The sequence below is a fragment of the Solanum lycopersicum genome, chromosome 4 (assembly GCF_036512215.1).
Source record: "Solanum lycopersicum chromosome 4, SLM_r2.1".
Lineage (NCBI taxonomy): Eukaryota > Viridiplantae > Streptophyta > Magnoliopsida > Solanales > Solanaceae > Solanum > Solanum lycopersicum.
This window is the reverse complement of record NC_090803.1, coordinates 49,959,647-49,983,291: the sequence shown is the minus strand read 5'-3', so window position 1 is coordinate 49,983,291 and position 23,645 is coordinate 49,959,647. Positions and strand designations below refer to the sequence as shown.

At 29.6% G+C, this 23,645-nt stretch overlaps 1 protein-coding gene across 1 annotated transcript; it reads right to left on the bottom strand.

Annotated features, from left to right (window-relative positions):
* Positions 1 to 1,983: 1,983 nt before the first annotated feature.
* On the bottom strand, positions 1,984 to 11,499 carry LOC101255584 (probable receptor-like protein kinase At1g11050). Its single transcript, XM_069296765.1, has 9 exons — positions 11,281 to 11,499; positions 10,832 to 11,057; positions 6,984 to 7,613; positions 6,883 to 6,915; positions 6,352 to 6,801; positions 6,153 to 6,268; positions 5,801 to 6,061; positions 5,531 to 5,721; positions 1,984 to 2,050 (listed from the first exon to the last, which is right to left on the bottom strand). The coding sequence occupies exons 1-9, from the start codon at positions 11,497 to 11,499 to the stop codon at positions 1,984 to 1,986; spliced, it is 2,193 nt and encodes a 730-aa protein (XP_069152866.1).
* Between the last annotated feature and the right edge of the window lie 12,146 nt (positions 11,500 to 23,645).

Here is a 23,645-nt window from a genome sequence, read left to right as displayed (position 1 = left end):
CCAGGTTCTAAGAGGGATATTTATTTGTATATATGTTTTGAGTTGCTTTCGCCTGGTTATATTGTTATCTTAAATTTTACCTACTCTCGTTTAGTTTCTACCTTCAGACTCATTACTTGTTGTGGGTTGACTTACCTACTGGTCGGTTATAGTAGGTGTCATCATGGCTCGAGAAATCGAGTCGTGACATAAGGTTACACCAAACTATGTCATAATATTCTTTTGAATAAGATTTGAATATTGTATCATGCACCCACTGAATTATTACATACTCAAATTGGGAATAATATCATCCAGAGTAGCCGGAGCAACAAAATTTTATCACTGCTTTCCATCTAGTTTATTTCTATCAGAAATTATCCAACTTGTATGTTTTCAAAGAATTTACGTTAAAAGTGTTATTATTTGGTTTTACAGTAGCTAGTGTTAGTGAATGGTTACATAAGTGACATGTTCTAAAGAAACACAAGCAAAACCTTGGACTGTGTCTTCATTGTTGAATTGATTGCCCTTTCTGATTTGCCCCTTTACTACTGATATAGTTAATTTGATTTCCTTTTCTTACGGAATATGCGGAAGCACGCGATTGATGAACCTGGTGCTTAAAATGCTTGAAGACAATTTGAGGTTAATATGGGATCAATGTTTGTCTGGTGGTTCTTCTAGCTGACCATGATTTACGGTCCTTCACTTTCTTTTTGCAAATTATCTACAAAAACTGCTCGATCCACAAGCTATTTTTGATTGGTGAAGGTTGAACTTTAGTATTTTGGGGCCGAATATATAGATGTATATTCAATTTGTAAAAGAAGTTAACTTTTTGTATTTTGCGATGCTGGAATGTATGTATAGATGTAGCTTGCTGAATCATAAAACCCAAAATGTTGAAATGTATTTCGAATTTTGGAATGAAATCAAGGCCTCATATATTAGTGGCATCAGTAAGAAAGATCGGATGAGATTGTAAATACAGTACTTCTGTTATGTAAACAGTGTAATGGATAACTTATTTGAACTTTCTGTTAGAGTTAACATATTTGATTTTATTGAACGGGGAAATGTAAATAGCATTTTTATGAATCCATAAAATCATACAATGTGTGCTTTCTTCCTTTTTATGTACGGAACAAATATGTTTTTGTTCATCTACACATCAAATGTTTTCAAATAACTATTCATGATCATTTGGCTCTCAACTTTAATTATATTTTCCTAATGAACAGAAAGATGGGTAATCCGCAAAGAGGATCTTCTTTCTTTGACATGGAAGTAAGTTTAAGGATTTTTTGTAAGTTATTTAACTACATTTTTAATAGGAATTGACTTCATATTTAATATTCGATAAATGATGCATGTTAGCATCAAATTGGTAGAACAATTTATGGAGAAGAGTATCCTAGCTTTGGAAGTCACGAGACATAAGTTATTTTCTTTATGCCATTTTTGCCTCTTAAGGCAAGGGTCAAAAACTTTTCCATAAGTTGGACATAGTGAAATAGTGTAAATTATTGCCCGAGGCCTATATTATTTTTTGAGCTGGCAATAATTTACACTAGAATATATCACTTCTTTCAATTTTCAAAAGAGACATATCCACCTTGAAGTGCATCAAGTGAGAGGAAGTTTTTTAATTTTTCATTCATATGCTTGGAACATCCAGTATTCATGAATTAACAATGACTACTTCCTCCTATTTTCTCATGCACAGAAGAATTATTTGTTAGACTTGGAAATCCATTTAAAATTGAGTTCCCAAAAAGAAGATGGGGGTGTAATAGGCAGTCTGACTTTCTTCACTTCAGAGGCAGGACTAGGTCCTCTTCTAAAGTTTCTTTTATGTTCAACATAGTTTGAGAAATTCTTCTCAATTTTTGTCAAGGTTTCATAGCAAATTATTAGGCATAAACACATATTTAATGTGGGGATTATATGGATGATCTAATTTTTGACACCCTAGACCCTTGTGGCTATACACTTAACTTACTAGCATTTTATATCATATGGTCCATTTACGCAATTGGTTGAGCTCTTCCTTAACTCGAAATATGTCCTTTTCTTATTGGGCATTTTTCTAGGGATACAACCAGATTTGATTTAAACTTTTTCAAGCTCTCTTCAAGTTCTAGCTGAAGTCTACTAGCCTCACTTTTCCTTTTGAATTAGACTTAGGAGTTATCTTCAATCTCCTAGATCTATAATTTTAGCTAAAGCAAACTTTTCTCCTAAATTAGAAATCTTAGTAGTTAAGACAATTTCTTCATTTTGAAAAATGTCTAGACTTTCATTCAAAGAATCATTTTGAGTAAGCTCACTAAGTGAGTCAATCAAAACATTAACTAAAACTTTTCAGTTTATTGAGAGAGTTAACATTAAGGTTTTGCTTAACGTCGAGTAGAGGTGTCAAAATGGGTTGGCCCAACCCAATCTAACTCAACCCTAACGGGCTAGAGAGTTAAATGGGTTGGGGCGGGCTGACCCTTTTAATTAAAGGGCCAATAAAATAGCGGCCCAACCCAACCCTAAGCGGGCCACGGGTTCGGACGGATTTGCCCTTCAACAAAAAAATGATCAATATTATTCTCTTAGAAAGAGTATCGAATGTTGACGTCTATAAACACGACATCAATTCATAAAAAAATTCATTTATAAATCACAAATTTCGGTAATACTTACAAAAATACATTTATGAATCACACACTTTAGTGAATACTTACAAAAATACATAATAGACAACGTATGATTTAGCGGATAGATGTTGATCATTCCATTCTCCCACAAAAAACTAGTTGGTTTAAAAGATTTCCAGCAACACAAGGCAACCTAAATACTTAACAAATCTAAATTTCTAAATATTACATGACTCATTAATTAATGTTTTACAACCCCGCTTCTACTTCCACCATCGATCACATTTGAATCAACATGTGATAATATTTCCTTAAGAAGTTCATCTTCATCTACAATTCACCATCCAAAATGATATTGCAAAATACTTGATTTTTATTTTTCAAAATATTTATTCATAAAATCTTTACAAATAAAACACTATTAAAATATATAAAGAAATATTTTAAGAAATTAATAGCCCACAGGCTCGCCTCAGAGGCTTGTGGGTTGAGCCTACGAGGCCAACAGGCCAAATGGGGCGGGCTAAAAAGCCTCGTTCATAAATGGGCCAAAAATATTAAGCCTAACCCCACTTATTTCAAGGGTTGGAGTGGGCTGGCCTCGCGGGTCAAGCCCATTTTGACGGCTCTAATGTTGAGAAGTGTTACTTCTTCGTTCTCACATCTTTTGATTTTTGAGGGAGAAGAGTGGGTAGAAAGCATTTTCATCATCCTCCATTGTCATCATAGACGCATCTTCTATGTTTTCGAGTTCATCAGATTCACTTGATGAGTCTCCCAAGTAACAAGATCCTTTTTGACAACATAATCAGTCGCAGCTCTTCTTTTGGACTTGTCTGGGACCCAATATCTTCTTTTTTTTCTTTATCACCACCAGATTTTTGAGCGTCTTTATACTCAACTTTGTGCATTAGACAATATTTGATGTAATGACCTGATTTTCCTTATTTGTGGCACAGATCATTTCCATTTGAGTGTTTACTTCCACTTCCTCTTCTCATGAACCCATCATTTCTTCTTACAACCTTATGAAACTTTCGAGTGAGGTAAAGCATATCCTCATCTTCCTCACTGAACTCACCTTGAGCATCTTTGAGAGCCGAAGCTTTTTTTCAGTTCTTTCTTAGGCTGATTTTGTTGCTTGTTGAGCTCATATGTCTTAAGATTTTCGGTCAAATCTGAGTTTTGAGATATGAGCAGGATCTTTTTTGGGTGTTTACTGTAGAGAGAGTTCAAGCTTTGATACCAATTGATGGCTTGTATGAGTCCTTCACCAATCAAGAGAAGAAACTAGTAACAGAAGGTGAAGTAAATTCTTAAAGTGAAGAACATAGATGTTTACGTGGAAATCTCCTTGCTCAAGGAAGGATAAACCACAACTTGTCACGTAGGATTTTTCAAAGTTCCGATATTTTCTAGCAACTTGTAAAGACAGAGTGGAGCATTTACCAAAAATTAAACTCATAATCACATAATATTACAAGATCAAAGATATAACTCTATTGCCCACTATATCAACTACCTCTAGATAACATAAACTTCAACACACACAACTCGGCTAGCTCTAGGAACAACCTCAACTCTCAACAAAATAAGATTTGAAACGATCGACACTCCTTAATATCATAGGAGTAGATCTACAATAATGGAACAAATACTAAATTCAATACACCACAAAGGACGTCGCAAAACTCGACCAGGTCCCTCATTATGTGAGAAACTGAGAATAGTTTTTCCTTGAGAATGACTTTTGATTGAATATTCTTGATTCCAGAAATCATGTTTAATCTTGTCAACATGTTCTCTCTATAAAAAAAAAAAAAAAAAAAAAAAACCTAGGAGCAACGCCATTGGTCGAGAATTATTGTCCTTCTTGCCTTTGTGATAGTGTCCACCAACCACTGTAGTTCCTACAACTTTACAACAACACACTGTTGACCTGACCTTTGCTAGATCCCTCCACGAACCAGGTTCCTTTGCACCATAGTGTGTTAATTCATCAAAACGAAGAATACAACAAGTTGGTCTTGTGGTGTCCAAACTCCATAATCTGAATTTATCTTGGATGTGTCCGACTGTCCGAGCCTTCTGTGGAGAGACTCAGCGATGAACAATTTCTTGATCCATCGATGAGGCCCTATATATGCCCGCGAAGAAACAGTACTAGTTGTGTTCTCCATAATAGTTAGTTTTTAGATGTCAATTTGATTGAGTAAAGAACATGGTTTCAGGGGGTTGGAGAAGAAGTTGGAAGAAGAAGTCATTCTCGACGAAGAAGCCATAGGCTCTAATTATTACCACATTAAATCTTGACAAAAGACTCAAGAAGAAGAAGAAGATATAAAAATATGCAAGGGCTTTCTTGTTTTACTATACACAAAAATGGGTATATTTATATAAATGGGGGTCCTAGACTGATAGACAAACAATAAATACATAGTAAACAAAATTCTAAATGTATAAGAAGATGAGTCCTAGATAGTCAAGAATCAAGAGTGTTTATGTACAAGACGCAACAACATTGGATCATTCTTATCATAAACTTACACCACCATAATATAACGAATCACAAATGTTCTTAAGAACCAAATTGTGGTTTCACAAACAGGAAACAGCTTTGGTAGCTGCACATCCATCGATCAAAAAAATGTTTTAAAAAAATAAGCTGGAAGATAACAAGAGTTTCTCCCAACAGAATAATTAAGCATTCAAAAACAAAAATACTTCGACGTCTTGTTTCAGACAGGGATGACATGACCAACTGAATGGGATCTCCGTAATGCAGCTGATGCACTTTGCTCCGCGGCTTTCTAAAATGGAAAGACAAGTTAGAAGTTAGAACTAACTTTCAAAAAGTGTGTTTTAATATATTGTAAATGTGTTTTTTACATACGTTTTCGGACAATGTGTTTTTCAATACTTTTTCCATCTCCTCAACGACAACGTCAATAGTTGGACGACCTTTGCTTGATTTGGCAACACAAAGCACTGCAATTTGAAGTATGGACTCAAAATCCACACTGTTCACTTCACCTTTTAGCCTCGGGTCCTCGAAGTCTTTTAGTCCCCGTTTACCCATGCTCACATCCTTTGCCTAATTAACATTACCTTTAGTTAATTATCACTGCTAATTTTTACTATAAGCTTAGAATGATGAGCTAGTCAGAACATACTTTTCTTGTTAGTTGGTCTCTGGCATCCAAATCAAGTTCAATCACTTTCTGGCCAGAAAGAACCTGTAAAGCTACTATACCAAAGCTGTAAATGTCACTTGCACACGTCAATTTCGCGTTACTCATATATTCTGGATCCATATAACCTATCGTCCCTCGTACATCTGTAAACACTTTGCTCTCTTCCATTCCCAACATCTTTGCCAGTCCAAAATCTGATAGCTTTGCATCCAGATCCTCTGTTAAGAGGATATTTGTAAGCTGCACACATCGTAATTCACAAAAAAAGAAAGTAAATATAAATATTATCATAAGAAATACAATTCAAGAGAAATGATTTAGTAGCTGATACCTTAATATCTCTATGAACAATGAATCCATCTATGTAGCTGTGGAGATACCTCAATGCAAGTGCACAATCTCTTAAGATTTTTACCCTTTGTTCCCAACTTAGGACCATGTCTTTCCCTAAAAAAAAAATTAACACGTTTATTAGTAACATAAAGAGGGTGAAAACGATCGATTTTGAAAAATTACTCTACTCTACTTACTCAGAAGATGTTGAGCTAGATTTCCAGCAGAGCAATACTCGTAGACTAAATATTGTTCACCGTCTTCAATGCAACACCCAAAGAGGCAAACAAGATTAGGATGTCTGACTCTGGAAAGATTCTCGAGTTCTCTACTGAAAGAATCTGACGTATTACTTCTATAAATCTGCTTGATAGCAACTACTTGTCCACTAGGAAGAACCCCTTTGAAAACTTGCCCTGCACTACCGCGTCCCAGGAATTTCTTCTCATCTCCATAATTTATCGCGTTCTCAATCTCAGCTTTCGAGAAAGTATATAGCCCTGGACAAGAAGGGAACATCTTTGGTTTTGAACGAAGAAGCTTTCGTCCAGCCCTAGCGTTTCTTGTTACATACTTAACTAGAAAGATCACCATCATCATCCCAAATGTTGCTAAAACTATTGCAACCAATGCTTTCGCTAAAGAATCTGCACTTTTTCAGTAAATTAATTAGAATAACATTGTGAAACAATTAGTATTACCTTCTTTTTTAAAAATCTCATACTTACATCTGATTTTAATGTAATGTTCACTTGACTTATCTGTACAAAGAAAGACATTAGTAAACATTCCAATTAGAAGATAAAACTAGTGTCATTAATTTCATCACCTAGAGTATTCAGCCCTGGCAAACATCTGAAGAAATCGTCGATTAAAGAAGGATCATTTAATTTTGTGGTAGCAGCTGAAATGACAACAGCCACAAGACATATAGCTCTCTCAGTTCCATTATCTTTTGCATTTAACTGTTCAAGGAAATGATCCCTCGTAGATTTGATGGCACTTGTGCAATCTCTACAAGCATCGTCGAAGTTAGAGGAATTGAAACGTGAACAGTTGTACCAGACATTCTTAAAATTCTGATTCTGCACAACACTTGTCAAAGAAAGGGTAGAGCATCGGCTGCTTTCTTGATAGAGGTGATCAAGTCCACATTTACTGATAGAAACAGAGGGCTGGTGCTTAAAGGATCCAGAGGTGCAACGTCCCCATTGATCGCGATGGAGAAAGAGGTTCCCTTGTTGAATTGCTTGATTAGCTAATGCATGAGAGAAGAAGTTGAGGGCATTTTGGCAGCATCTTGTGGTGGGGAAACTGTCCCATTCATTTATCATTTCTTGATCGATAGCAATGCATTCACCGGTTGGTTTGTATGGAGATGAGGTGAAGTTCAGCCCACAATCTGCACATTTAAGTACAGGACACCAAACCAATTTACTATTAAAGTTTGAGTTAATATCTCAAAAGATCCAAGTTAGCTTAGTAAAGTTATCATATAGTCTTGTACGGTAGACCACAGCTAAGTAGTTTTATTAATACAAAATAAAATTTAATGACTTGCCACAAAAATTTTCTTAACTGACTTATATAAGTCACAAAAAGATAAAAATGACCAAACTAAGTCAGTATTTTTAAAGTAACTAAAATAGGTTTAGTGGGAAAAAAAACTCCACTTTATCTAATATTCTAAACGTTTTCAATTAGTCTCATAACGTATTTATTTTAATATATAACAGAACAATTTATTACGCTTTATAAAGTGTAAGTTTTTCTTACACTTTGCAAAGTGAATTTTTTTCTTACACTTTATAAAGTGGAAGAAATAATTATGTTTTACAAAGAGAAATATTTTTCACGTTTTGAAGGTTTATGAAACTTTTGCAGTGTTTGTCGTACAATTATATGGATTTGACATATCATTAAAAAAAATTATTACGTTATGTATTTTTATTTTTTTATTCTGAAAACTCCTCGAAACTCTATTTAAGGACATTCAACATAGCACCTTCAACATCTTTAGTCTTCTATTTTTCTTCATTTCAATCATAAAAAATATCTTCTACCCCAAAAGTTAGAGTTTTTTATTTATTGGGATGGCGAAATTATACATGAAGAAAATACCGTTTATTATAATTGTCCTCGCAAACACAATGCTAAATATTTTATTAATGTCTGATATCAAAATTTCTTTCATCAATTTTATAAAAGAATGTGTATAAATAGTACTGATTAAAATTTGATTATAGTCGAAAAATATTCTACTTCATTTTTATTACAAAGACAAGTAAATTTTGGAGAGTGAATTATTTATAATGACGAATTGTTGACCGACTTTTTTAGGGTTACAAATGACTACATAGATTAAATCAAGTTAATAATACTTGAAATTTATGTTAGAACGGAGTCTAACACCAATCAACAACTCTATCGATTCAAAATTTATGTTAAATTTATATTTATCTTTGTAAATCATAATTTTTTTCTTCCACTTTGTAAAGTGTAAGAAAAAGTTTCACTTTATAAAGTTTAGGAAAAACTTACACTTTATAAAGTGTAGATAAACAGTTATGTTATATATTAAAATATACACGTTATGAGACTAAGGGAAAACGTTTAGAATATTGAATAAAGTGGAGTTTTTTCTTCCACTAAGTCTATTTTAGTTACTTTTTAAAATAATGGCTTATTTTGGTCACTTTTTTTTTATGGCTTGTTAATTAGGTTCTGGACTCTATTAACTCCAACTCCCTCCGCCCATCTGTACTTGTTCATGTTTCACTTGGCACAATAATTTTACTATATCACTCCTGTTAATTATAAGTCATCTTAATATTGAAAATAATTGTATTTAACAGCAAGGATAAAATAGACCAAAGAAAAGGTCATTATTATCTTATTTACTTTCATTCCGATAAACTTAACTTTAAAGAATAGGCGGTTCATATCTTTCTATGACCCCCAAAATAAGAAGTAGGAGGATAGGTAGAGCAAGAGCTCTTGATGTCTACCCGGCATGCTTCTTCATTCATCCATTTAGGCCCGACTAGAAACACATAGATCCAAGAAATCTGCTTTGGAAACAACTTCTTACTAACTGGAGTTAATCATAGTAAGAGAGTCAACTCTTTGAAATAGAGTGTCGTCTCTCACAAAATGATAAATTATTTATTGATTTTTATAAATGAGACAAGTATTATTGTCCATATGTAGACGACAAGTAAAGAGGAACGGAGAGAGTAAAACAAGTCAAAGCAAATACCTAAGTCTTCTGGAGAAGGCACGGCGAGATGAGCAAAAATAAGACATATTTGGAAAAATAAGATTGCCTTGATGACTACAATAACCATCTCCCTTAATTGATGATACTTAATCAAGAAAATCTGAAAATTAGAGTTAACATATTAATTTTAAAGTTATAGTTTAAGTTAATAAAATTGTTTTTTTCGACAGACAAGAAAATGTGATGGTCATATATAGGAAAAGTTTCCTCATTAAAATCGAAGAATATATGAGAATAGGATATATTCTTTTTATTTTATTATTTATGTTGCATAGTAATTCTCCGCGCACAACAGCTTTGAAATGGCTCTTTGTGCATAATAATATACTTTCTATATTAATTTGACATTTACAAAGTCTAAAGACCAATCAATGTGCTTTATATTTTTGTGGAGTGGAAATTTACATGTATTAAAAAAGAAAGAAAATAATTGGAACAATGAACTATATGCTTGAGACTTCTATTTTACTTTGATTAGAAGAAAACGAATCGATATTATCAAATTCAAATTCATCAAAATTCTTATGAAAAAGTATGTCCAAACAAAAAAAGAGTACAAGGGTAGATAGAAACCGGATGTACATCGCACGCACTCACATACTTATATTCTTTTATACAAAAAGTAATAATTTATAAGTTGGTTTGTGATTAATCACTCTGCATCTATTCAATTATTTAATATGTTCAACTTGTTTCGACTTTCAATTCTTTTATGGTTATCTTATGTGCTATAATTGTAGAATATGCAACTACTTTTTATAGTTTTTTTCCTCTCTTTAAAGGGGGTAAAAGGATGTATAATTTTGGTTGCATGAAAAAAAAAACAAGTCACTCTTTTCCTCTTCTTTTTTTTTTTGTTTTTGAGGGAGATGGGATTTTTTATTCATATGACACAGATAATCGATAAAATTATTTATTATAACTCTAACACTTCCGATTGACTCGATATGAATATATCTATTCTTTTTATCATCTTATTAATTTATGGAATTTTGGACTAATCTTGATGCAGTTATCGACTTCTTTTTATCAAATCGAAGTATTATATCATTGCGTCATGCCTGTTTTCCTATAACATTGAAGAGACAATCAACTTAAATTAATAAAAATAAAAAGGTAAAACTCAAAAACAAACCATACATATGTAGTAATTTTACAATAATTAAAACATTATGACATATATACAAAGTTTGTCAGTCAACATGTGTGTAGTCCATTTCTTGATTACAAAGGGTAAATAAACCTAAGAGGGTAATGATTAATGACTTCAAAAAATAAGCTTGTAAGTATCTCTTATTTCCGAACCCCCTTTTAATTAAAATCTTAGAAAACATAGATTTATAACCCCTTGTAATATAATTATGCAAAATTTGATTTAATTAAGTTCTAGACATGACCAGGAGGAACATTAATAGGCCAACCATTATTGGTCATGAGCCTCCAAGTGTTGTTCAGCTCCTCATAAACTTTGTCTATTGTTGGGCGCTCTTCTCTTGTTTCAGACACACAATTTACTGCAATTTGCAATATGGATTTCAATGCTTCAACGTTTATTTGTTTCCCTTTCAATTTGGGATCTTCAAACTCCGTCATTGGAAGCTTTCCACTACTCACATTCTTTGCCTGCATCAGATCGATTTATATTACTCATTTTTCTGTTTAATCAGTCTTCAAGAGAAAAAAAAAACTATATTACTATAAAATATCTAATTTACCCTTAGTGGTGTGATGTATAGTCACTCTAATGATCTATGACTTATTTTACTCTAAGTATTTTTTTTTTCTTAAATTTTGTATCAAATCAAACTACGTTACACAAACTAGAACGGATGGATAGAGCATTTACCTTTGTTAATAATATGTGTCTGGCATCTTCATCGAAGTGAGGAATTTTTATTCCAGATAGGACTTGCAACATTATAACTCCAAAGCTATAAACGTCAGTTGCACAAGTGAGTAAACCACTCTTTTTGTATTGAGGGTCTGTGTATATTCCATTTTCCAAAACATCTCCAAATACTTTGCTTTCTTCCATTCCTACTTTGCTTTCTTTCATTCCTAGCATTTTTGATTGACCAAATCCACATATTTTTGCTTCCAATGTCTCATTCAAAAGAATGCTACTAAGCTGTCACATAATTAGAACACTACTATTAGTACTAAATTTCCAAAGATAAATAATTTTTGTACAAACAAATTACTCTATTTGGTCTAATTTTATATGACTCGTTTTTTTTTTAGTCCGTTAAAAAATGACATATTTTTAAATTAAAGTAATAATTTAATTATAAAAAGTTTATTTTACCCTAAATGAAATTATGTAGCCACACAAACAACTATCACTTATTTTAGACCACAAATTTCAAAAGTTTTTTCTTTCTTTCTTAAACTCAATGTCAAATTAAATTAAAATCATATAAAATGAAAAAGGGAGTAAAATGATTACCTTAATGTGGCAATGAATGATGCTGCCATCAATATAATTATGGAGATATGTGATTGCACTTGCACAGTCCCTTAGTATTTTAACTCTTACATCCCAACTCAAAATAGTGTCTTCTCCTAAATAATATTTCACGTAACGTTAACTTTAGAGAGAAATTATAATGTATAGAACGAATCAATCATTTAAACCATTTATAGTCTCAATAAATCTTATTTGAAACTCTGTGTCCAAATCAAATAATATGACCCATAAAATGAGATGAAAGAAGTAATATATATAAAGTTTTTACAAAGTTTGTACATACTCATTGACAGGGGGTATAACATGTGTGCCCAAAAACTAGATAAAGGATAAATTATTAGGTGTATTTTTGCTATGTAGGCAAAAATCAAATAAATAAAGAGAGTTTAACATTTGCGCACGTACAAGATTTACCCATCAAATTAAAATTACGTATAACAACAAATATGTAATCCTCTATAAGAAGCCTAATTTTACTTTTACTTATCCAGTATGCTTAAATTAGATTTTTACTTTTATATTAAAGTAAATTTTTTTCAACTTCTATTTATATGTTGTTCTAATTAAAAATAAATAATTATTAATAAGTATTTCCTTTATCTCTAGTTAATCGTTCAATTTTTCTTTTTTATTTATTCATTTTTACTTGTTCATTTTGACAAATCAACAAAGAATAATTTTTTAACTTATTATACCCTCGATTAATTAGTTTTGACAAAGGTAGAACTTTTTGAAAATCTTAAATTTTAAAATTTATCAACTTCATAATTAATATGGATAAATAGTAAACTTACTATGTCAATTATTATTTTTTCTAATAGGTGTATCGATTCAAAAGTGGATAAGTAATTAGACAAAGAGGGTATCGTCATTTCACAAAATCAATACATAAAGGGAAAAGGGTCAAATATACCCCTAAACTATTCGAAAAGGTCTAAATATACCCTCCGTTTAAAGTTTGGTTCACTCATGTCCTCGCCGTCCAACTTTTGGTCCAAATATGCCCTTATGGGCGTTAGTTGACATGTTGGACATATCCAACTCATTTTTCATTTATTTAAATGTCACGTGAAATTGTCATGTCATTTTTACCTTACCACATGACATTTATATGAAAATGGAAAGATATTTGGACTCATAAACACCTAATCTGACCCATAAATCAATCCACTTTTAAATAAATTATCCAACCGATTTTCAACAATTCTGTTTAATTTTTATTTTTCGATAAATTCTGAAAATGAGTAATTGATTAATAACAAAAATAGGAAATATATGAAAAAAGATAAATTTAACGCCAAAAATTCACAAATAATTATAGTAGCCTTACATTCAATTTAAACACTTTTTAAAAAAATTTCTTTTTTTCAATAAATCCCGAAAATGAGTAATTGATTGATAAAAAATATGAAAAAAAATATAAATTCACGCCAAAAACTAAAAAGTAAATACATTAACCTTAAATTCAACAATTTCAATATTTTTTTAATTTTTAATTTTTTCGACAAATCCAAAAAATGAGTTTATTAACAAAAAATATGAAAAAAATATAAAAACTACATAAAAAAATTCACAAAATAAAAAATAGGAAAATATGAAATAAATATAAAACGAAAAAAAACTGTTGAAATTATTGAATTTAAGGTAACTATATTTATTTGTGAATTTTGACGTAAATTTAATATTTTGTTTTCATAGTTTCCCCTTTTTATTAATAAATTACTCATTTTCGAGATTTGTCGAAAAAAATAAAAATTTTAAAAAATTGTAGAATGAAATGTTACTATATTTATTTGTGAACTTTTGGCGTTAATTTTTATTTTTTTTAATACTTTTCATATTATTTTATTAATCAAATTATTCATTTTTGAGATTACCGAAAATATAAAAAATTTAAAAAAAATATTAAAATGTTAGATTTAAGGTTCATATATTTATTTGTGAATTTTCGGCGTTAATTTTATATTTTTTCATATTTTTTCTATTTTTTATTAATCAATTACTCATTTTCGGGATTTATCGAAAAAATAAAAACTAAACAAAATTGTAAAAAGGGGTCGGATAGTAAATTTAAAAGGAGTTAATTTACGGGTCGAATTAGGTGTTTATGAGTCCGAAGATCTTTCCATTTTCATATAAATGTCATGTGGTAAAGTCAAAATGACATTGCAATTCCATGTGACATTTAAAGAAATAAAAAAATGAGTTGGATATGTCCAACATGGAAACTAACGCCCATAAGGGCATATTCGTACCAAAAGTTGGACGGTTAGGGCATGAGTGAACAAAACTTTAAACAGAGGGTATATATAGACCTTTTCGAATAGCTTATGGGCATATTTGACCCTTTTCTCATACATAAATAAAACTATTCTTCATATTTTACTTTTGAGTTATTAACTTTGCAAGTATAAATTTGACCAATATAGGAAAACTAAATGATTAATACATGTTCATTGGTCAATTTAATTAATCAAAATAAATTAATATATATTTATTTGTTGAAAACTTGACTTCAAGAAAACACTAAATAAGGGTAAAATAGTACTCCCTCCGTTTCTTTTTATATGTCATTATTTTTTATATAGTTGGTCGATAATACTTGTTACTTCATAAAATCTATGCACAAATTACTATCCTTTATTTTTTTACTCTTGTGATTAGTTATTGGTCTTGAAAAATATATATTAGACCAACTTAGAAAAGCTAAGTAAATGATCATGCTCATATTGGTTAAGTTAATTAAGCAAAATAAATTAATTCATATTCATGTATTGAAAACTTGAGTTTCAATAAAATTAAATAAGGGTAGAATATTAAACTTACTTAGTTTCTTAATACACGTGAAATTCAAAATGGTGACATATAAGTAGAAACAGAGGGAGTAAACTTACATAGTTTCTTAAAAGAGGTAAAAATTTAAGATAGTGACATATAAATAGGAACGTTCTATAACATATAAGAAATACAATTTACTATTAAATTTTTTTTGCATGTTTTACCCTTAATATTAATTAAGTATTCTTCAAATTATTTTTTAAGACCTAATACTTAACTTCAATTAATATGAATAATAAAATAAAATAATTATGTCAAAATAACAGTATTTTCATAATGGATGTGTCGAGTCCAAATATAAGAGAAATGGAGAGAGTAATAAATTAAAAGGTTAGAGGAAGAGAAACTAACTGATTAAATATTGTGCTAGATTTCCACCAGAAGAGTGTTCATAAACCAAAAAGTGTCTTCCATCTTCATTACAAAAACCCAATAGACAAACAATGATTGGATGTCTAGCTCTTGATAGACACTCAACTTCCCTAGTAAAAGAGTCCATTGCATCTTTTGTTTTGTGCATCTCTTTAATAGCCACATTTTGTCCACTTGGTAATATCCCTTGATAAAACTCTCCCCTTCTTCCATGTGCTATCCACTTTCTTCTTCTCATATTACCAATGTTTAAAGCATTCTCAATTTCAACAATTGTGAACTTGTAAAGACCATTAGTGGTTGGGGATTCCACATGTTGAGTTACCACTAGCTTTTTACTTCTCTTCAAAATGCATTTCAACAACTTGACAACTATTGTGACTACTATTATAGTCACTATCATTGCTAAAAATACTTTTTCCATTTAATAGTCTTTTTTTTTTTTTTAACTAAATGCTTCTCTAATATCACTACTAGCTAGGTGCACTTCTATCAATTATGTGGTCCAATTATATAATTCACTCAGATAATTAAGAGAATTTAAGCACAATTCCAGTCACATTTTTGAACTTTTATGAGAATATACTAAAATATAGAGAAAATTTGATAGAATGACACGTAAAGTAGCATTACATGAAAAATGATCTTTAGCAACAATCAATTAACGGTAATAATTAAATTGCCGTTGAATATGTATCTATAATGATAATTAACACTCTTTTTAAATGTCAGTAAAAACCTATAGCAATGTTGAATTCAATAACAATTAACTAGTATCAGTAAATTAACACCCCTTATTAAGGTGCATATCCATTGATGCTAAAAATTGTTTTTGTTGTAGTAGTGTAAGTAGAAGTAAAAATAAATAGACCTTAGCTTGACCAAAACTAATGAAGAATGAGAAGACGATGATGGAGCACCCTCAAACGAAGGAACATGTTCAATACTTATAATAAGGTTTGAAAAATAGGGAAACAGAAAAATGTCAATTTTCTTGTGAAATTTACTATGCAATTCCTTTGTCACACTTTCAAGGAAGCCTTGATATTCCCCAAGATCAACTAAGAAAAAATGGGCCATTTTTCGATTCATATTATCAATGCAAGTCCAAAGGATTACCTAGTTAGTAGTTATCATAACAAAGATGACAAAGAGGAGAATAATGTACATAATAAGTTGATGAATGTAGACATATTTTGATATAAATATTTTATCTAATTTGAGATTTCTTTGTTTCTCCAAATCTTTTCTGCTCTACACAAATCCTCCACAATCATTTAGTGTGATTGTGACCAAGGGAGCAAATTCTATTCATGATGCATAGATAACTTCGTTCAATGTTTGTTACTATAATTAACTATAAAGCCTCCCTCTACTTCATAATAATTTTGGAAAAAGGGTAAAAAAATGTCCTTAAATTATGTGAAAAAAACAAAATAGTTTGTTGTTTGTAATTTGGTCCAAAAATACAATATTAATATTTTGATCCAAAAATATTGTTATTATTATTTAATAGGTCAAAATGTTCATTTTCAAAATAAATATATTATGTATTTTCTTTTTTAACACATTTTTGTCTAATAATTTTTTTTAGAAAAATAGCAGATGTTGATCTTTGTTCAATTCAGAATAAAATGTAGAAATGAAAATATTTCTTATTTATTATAATTAATTTTATCGTCATACAAATAAAAATTAATAATGGATTTAGTACGATCATATAGATATGACATAATATCCATTGAAAGAGTATATAAAGTTATTCTATTTTAAATGATAAAATGAGATTAAGAAGAATAAAATTATTTCCTACATTTTTATTAAAAAAACAAGAATAGCGTTCTTTAACAATATTTTAACTAGGAAGAAGATGTGTTTAAAAAGAAAAAAATAATATATTTATTAGGAAAAGGACATTTTCGACCCATTTTATAGCTATAGGACATTTCTGGACTAAAATATTGATAAGGACATTTTTACATCACACTATGAAAGGAGGACATTTTTGTTCCTTTTACATAGTTTAAGAAAAAATTTTGACGTTTTCTCCCCTAATATTTTTTTAACCTTTTCTCAATGTCCAAAATAAATAAATGAATTATTCAATGTTCAAGAGAGTTATTTGGAATTTATTCCATTTATGTCCTTCATTTAGATTTTCTAGATGATAAGTTCAAGAGAGTTAATTGTTTATATTTATGGAAAAGGGTCAAAATTGCTCCTTAACTATGTGAAATTGACCACATATACTCTTCATTATATTTTGAAATAAAACATGTCCTATTGTTATCCTAAGAAACTGCATATACCCTCAAGAGTTAACACTCCACATTTATTATTGACTTGGCAAGCCACGTGGGACTAATCCTTCTACCTAATCTTTGCCAACTAGGATTCAATACAAAAGAACTAGACCTTTCTTGGCGACCAGAAAATCGCCACTAAAAGTCTTTAACAATAAGTTCTAATTTGTCTTTTTTCTTCATTTTCTAAAAAAAACAAAAATTATATTAATTGAGTACTGTATGTTTTATTTTTATGTCATATTTAAATGTATAAAATGTACAATAATGCATTATATAGTAAGAGATGTGAATCGAGAAGTAATTTTCATAATTTTTTGTAATAACATTGGATGTTTTTAATACTTTAGAAAATTAGGTTGTAATAGAAAATTAATTGTCATATTTTTTTTTGTTGAAAAAATGATTTTACTAATGAATTATTGTTGAAGCCTTAGTGGTCACTAAAAATCACTCATAACCTTTAGTGGCAATTTTTGGGATTTTATGGCGACAAAGACGTTAAGTTCTTTTGTAGTAAATCTTAGTTGGCAATGCATAGGTGGAGGGATTAGTCTCATGTGACTTGTCACGTCACTAAAAAATTAGGGTGTTAACTTTTGAGGGTATTTGTGGTCTCCTAAAATAAATAATATAAATAATCTTCTACGAAAAAGGGCCCAAAATACCCTTAAAGTATTGAAAATGGTACAAACCTATTGGCTCCAAAATGTCCTTTTCATCCACCTATTGGCTCTAAAATACCCTTGTCATCCACCTTTGAGTTCAAAATTGACCACTTATTTAATGATTTTAAATTTAAACTATTTAAATATTTTTTAAAATACATGATGCTCAACTATTGGTTATAATTTAATTTATTTGTATCATTTATAAACCAACTCACTACCCACTCATTACTAACTAAACCCCACCCAATTAATAATCCAACTATTATATAAAAATCGTCATACACACTACTAAAACACGATGAAATTATAGATTCCTGAAAAATGACATCTAAAATTATTCGAGTCCGAATTAGAGCCCCAATTAAATTTATGTTGAGCCGCTTATTTAGGACACTTTCAATAGGATTCTCTTTCAAGATTGAATTAGAAATTTATGATTAAATGTAAATAATTAGTATATTCCGAATTAATTCATGCACTTTTTTAAAATATACTTTTACAAATATTTATGATTTGTTTTAAAACCTTTAATATATTATTTTGAAAAAAAAGTTATCTATGAAGTAACATCACATAATTGAGACGTAAGAATAATTAAGATGAACATAGTCAGACTTTTAAATTTGTCGGTAATTTTTATTTAGACGCTTGAATGTATGATAAGTTTACTTCTATATATATTTTCGTCTCAAATTTTTTAAAACACTCAATTGGCAGTAGCTAATCTGTTGTTGCATTAATAATGTGACGGGTTTATTAATTTGGTGGGTTTAATTAGTAGTGGGTGGATAGTGGATTGATTTATAAATTATACTAATAAGTTAAATTATAACAATAGTTGAGCGTCACGTATTTAAAAAATATTTAAATAGTTTAAATATAAAACCGTTAAATAAGTGGTCAATTTTGAACCAAAAGGTGGATGACAAGGGTATTTTGGAGTCAATAGATAGGTGGGAAGGGTATTTTGGAGCCAATTGGTGGATGAAGGGTAATTTTTCACCATTTCTAATACTTGAAGGATATTTTAGGCCGTTTTCCGATTTTATATGATTTAAGAGCAATGTTGACTCTTTTCCCTAAAATTTATGATACAACTATAAAATTGCTTACGCTTCGCATGGTAATGAACTATCCAAGTAGCTCACATCTTTTTGTATTTGTTGTGTAGTTGATAAAATTATTTTAAAATACCAAAGCACATCCCATTTAGTTGGATGTACCAGCGTATGACCATTTCAATTAGATGATGCCTAAGGTCTAAGGATGTACGTCGGGAGAATATTATCATTTAAGCTTTCACAATGCCAAATATACAAATTTGACAAAATTCCACAAAAATAGCCAGCCAAACTATTATATTACTCTATCAAGATATATTACGTATGAATCAACATGTCTAATTTAAAAGCATGACCAGGGTTTATTTAAGTTTAGTTTATCATATGCTTCATATAAACATCATACTTATATAGGATATCACTCAATTAATTTAAAATGAGTTTCATATCATTTAAGTTGCTGCTCACATAAATCTATTATTAGTATATGTTATTGAAGAAGAAGGAAGCTGCCGATTGGAACATTCAAAGGAACAAGTCCAACATAGCTGACTGACTTGTTTACTGCAAGTGTTGATGAAGAAGGAAGCCGAGGATTGGAACATGTCGAAGGAACAGGTCAAACGAAGCTGACTAGCGAGTTTACAACACTGCTGAAGAATTAGTGTCGCACTTGGATTAAACTACCTATGTTAATTAGGATTATATTTTGACTAAAATTATATTATGATTAGGATTATATTATGATTAGGATTACTATTAGAATTATAGTACAATAGACATCATACTCATATAGGATATCACTCAATTAATTTAAAATGAGTTTCATATCATTTAAGTTGCTGCTCACATAAATCTATTATTAGTATATGTTGTTGAAGAAGATAGAAGATGACGATTGGAACATGTCAAAAGAACAAGTCCAACACAGCTGATTGACTTGTCTACAACAAGTGTTGATGAAGAAGGAAACTGAGGATTGGAACATGTCCAACGAAGTTGACTGACGAGTTTACAGCACTGCTGAAGAATTAGAGTCGCACTTGGATTAGACTACCTATATTAATTAGGATTATATTTTGACTAAAATTATGTTATGATTAGGATTATATTATGATTAGGATTACTATTAGAATTATAGTACAACTAGAATATAGATTATTTATAATTGCATTATTATTATTATATTAGTAATAGCTAGGTATTGTAGAAGGACTCTAAATATAGTTAATAATTTCGTATGAGAGCGAAATAAAGACCAAGGAAACAATGATTTTCCTGTCATCACACGTAATTTAATTTCCCTCCTTTTTTTTCTCGCTCGAAAGCCCTCGATAAAGGAAGTACAGATAGAATAGTGAGTTGAGTCTTTATTATTAGCGAGAGTTTTCACTCCAAAAAAGATTCATACTCTACATATTCTGCATATGTATGTCATTATTTAAAAATTCCGCTTATAGCATAGTTAAATTTTCAGCATATGTCATCATATACACTTCATGCCTACATGTTTTTTTAGAAAAAACAACTAGCATGCTAATAACTAAAATTGTTGTAAATATCTTTCTTTTATTGCAATCATCCTAGTAATTAAAATTGTTCTCATATGCCTAATCTTTGAACTTCAGCTCTATATTATTCAAGTTTTATGTTACGATTTATATGTCTGATTATCTATGCTCAGATAAATTGTTATGACATTCACAATTTGCTTGTGTTTTCAAGCATTCTAATATTAATTTAGAGGTTATTTGAGACCTGTCTTATTTGTTTTCTTTGATGATATGTCTAATTAAGAGCCTTGGATTTCTTTAGTCTAGGACCTATTCAGATAATAATTAGTCCACTATCACTTAGTTGGAATGGATAGACACCTTTTTAAGATAGTAATTTTTATTTCTTATCGACTGTTTTAGGTCAATAATAAATGAAATGTAGGAGGGGTAGGCGTAGATAATGAGAAATAATGTAACTTGACCGAACATAAAATTGACAAACTATGTATTTGTCTTTCGTTATGAGCCGGGCTCTCATCAAAACCGGATAAATTTAATCTTAGTTCAATTTAGGGGTGCCAAATGCGCGGGTTGAGTTAAAATTATAAATATTAAAATGGGTTTAATAGAAATCGAGTTGGGTCTTGACCCACCCAAGTTTACTTTGGGCTTAAATGGGTTGGGCTCAAATGGGCTAAAAATCGGGTTGGGTCTTGACCCACCCTATTTGACCCGATTAATATCAATAATTTAACATATTGATATTTAATTTATTTAATCACAATTTGAATTCCCACTCAAGAATTTTTTGTTAAAAAGGTAAAAATTGATAGATAAAAAAAGATGCTAAATAGATAATAATTCATACATTTAATATAGGAACATATCTTAATAAAAAGTTTTAAAACGGGTTGAAATTGGAAATTAAATTGGGCTCAATTGAGAATTCTTTTCAAATGGGTTAAGCTTAATGAGTTGAGAATGAACACAATTCAAATTATCTTGAGTCCAATCCTTAAAATTCTGAACGGATTAAACAGGTTACCTATGTTTGGATTCATTTTTGACACTCGTAGTTCAATTTTTCTTTTGACCTTTTAATTCTTCTTTTCTTTTATATTTTCTTTTGTGGGGAAGCTTAATTAACTATCTTTAATATTTTCTTTTGTGGGGAAGCTTAATTAACTAGAAAAATATTGTTCTTCTATATTTATTTGTTTAATTTCTGTCTTATCACTTGTCTATTTTTATTCATGTTTCTTGTTAGATTATAATTAGTTATTAGTCTTTTTACTTGTTGTGTATTAAAAATATTTTCATATTACATATCTCTTATTACTTGTCTTTCTTTTTTTAATTAATTATATAAATTAGATATTATTTGACACGTTTAACTCCCACGTAATTTTATAAAATTTGATCAAAATTTACATTTCTAGACTTCGAAAAAATGTCTAGTACTTTTTTTTTGAGGTAATTTAAATTCTTATCCAATCTTTGGTTCTACAAACCTTTAAAATAATTTATTTATAATTAACGTATAATAATACTCTAACACGTCTTTAATTCTCTAGGTGGCAATTGTTCTCACTTTTAAAAGGAATTATCACGTCATTGCAGTCTCATTTTGGGAAAATGGAGCGTGATGAAAATATTACATTCTTGGGGTTAAAAGAACATCTCCAAATCCGCTTTATTTATTTTACGCTTTATTATTTATATTTAAAAGATAAAGTAATAAATAGAGTCTCGAATCACGTCTTTAAAGTTCTCTACTCTCTATTACACTTTTTTATTAGTTTAATAATATTTTTAGTACTTGTAATTGACACAGTTTTTTTTTATATAAGATTATGGAAAAAGGGTTTGATATACCCCTCAATTTTGTCATTTGAAGCTGATATACCCCTCGTTACAAAAGTGGCTCATATATGTCCTTACCGTTATACAAACGGCTCACATATACCCCTGCCGTTATAAAATGGCTCACATATATCCTTCATTTAACGGAAGTTAAAAAATTAGTTTTAAATTTATATTTATTACTTCTAATTTTTTTTTAAAAATTATTTAGGGGTATATATGATTTTTCTATCAAAGTACAAGGTATATTTTAATTTTTTTCATACATAAATTATTTTTTGACTTCTTTTATTATAATTATTTGAATTTCTTATTTTTATTTTGTTTTTTCTTTTATTCCTTAATTTAAAGAATAAAAAATTAAACTATTTTTTTGTGTGTATTGTAATTTAATTTCGTATTCGAAGAAAAATTTTGGTCATCTACAATAAGTTTTACAAGAATATTAGTGAAACATAAATAAATTTGATAATATAATTATAAATTAGTCATTGAAACAAAAAAAAAAGTCAAAAATATATATTTGACGAGGATTAAATTTACTCATATGGATTATATTTTTTAGAAAAAAAAGTAATAAAAATTTAAATTAAAATTATTATTTTTTTTCATTTCCGTTAGAGGAAAAGGGTATATGTGAGCCATTTGTTTACAAGTGGGAGTATATATGCGCCACTTTCATAACAAAGCAGTTCTAAATGACAAAGTTGAGTGGTATATCAGACACTTTTCCCTAAGATTATTAATAAAATTTTCTAATATTCATAATTCTTTTTAAATGTAATACAATATATACTTTTAAAAATATATTATTTCATATAAACTATTTTTATCCCGAATTAACAATATTTTATTTTATTTTCAATTTTCATCAATTTAAGAGATAATTTGGTATTGTTATTGATTTCAATTATGAAGAATTCATAAATTTAAATAATAAGATGAAAATTTTTAATTTAAAATACAATACATGACATAGTAATTTAAATACACGATACAATACAATACATAACATAATAATTGAAAAACTCACGGTTGGCCGTTTTCAAATATAACAATATTTGAAAAAAATTAGTGTATAATTTAGAGAATTGTTGTGCTTGTGATTACGGTTGTGGTTGTTAATTTTTTTTCAATTAT

Excerpts from the sequence above, each read along its gene's own strand:
- LOC101255584 (XM_069296765.1), bottom strand. The coding sequence starts at position 11,499 with ATGCTAGGAATGAAAGAAAGCAAAGTAGGAATGGAAGAAAGCAAAGTA. Across the intron at positions 6,062-6,152 it reads TTGTTCATAGAGATATTAAG|CTTACAAATATCCTCTTAAC; the intron begins GTATCAGCTACT and ends CGATGTGTGCAG. Across the intron at positions 5,722-5,800 it reads GAGACCAACTAACAAGAAAA|GCAAAGGATGTGAGCATGGG; the intron begins GTATGTTCTGAC and ends AATGTTAATTAG.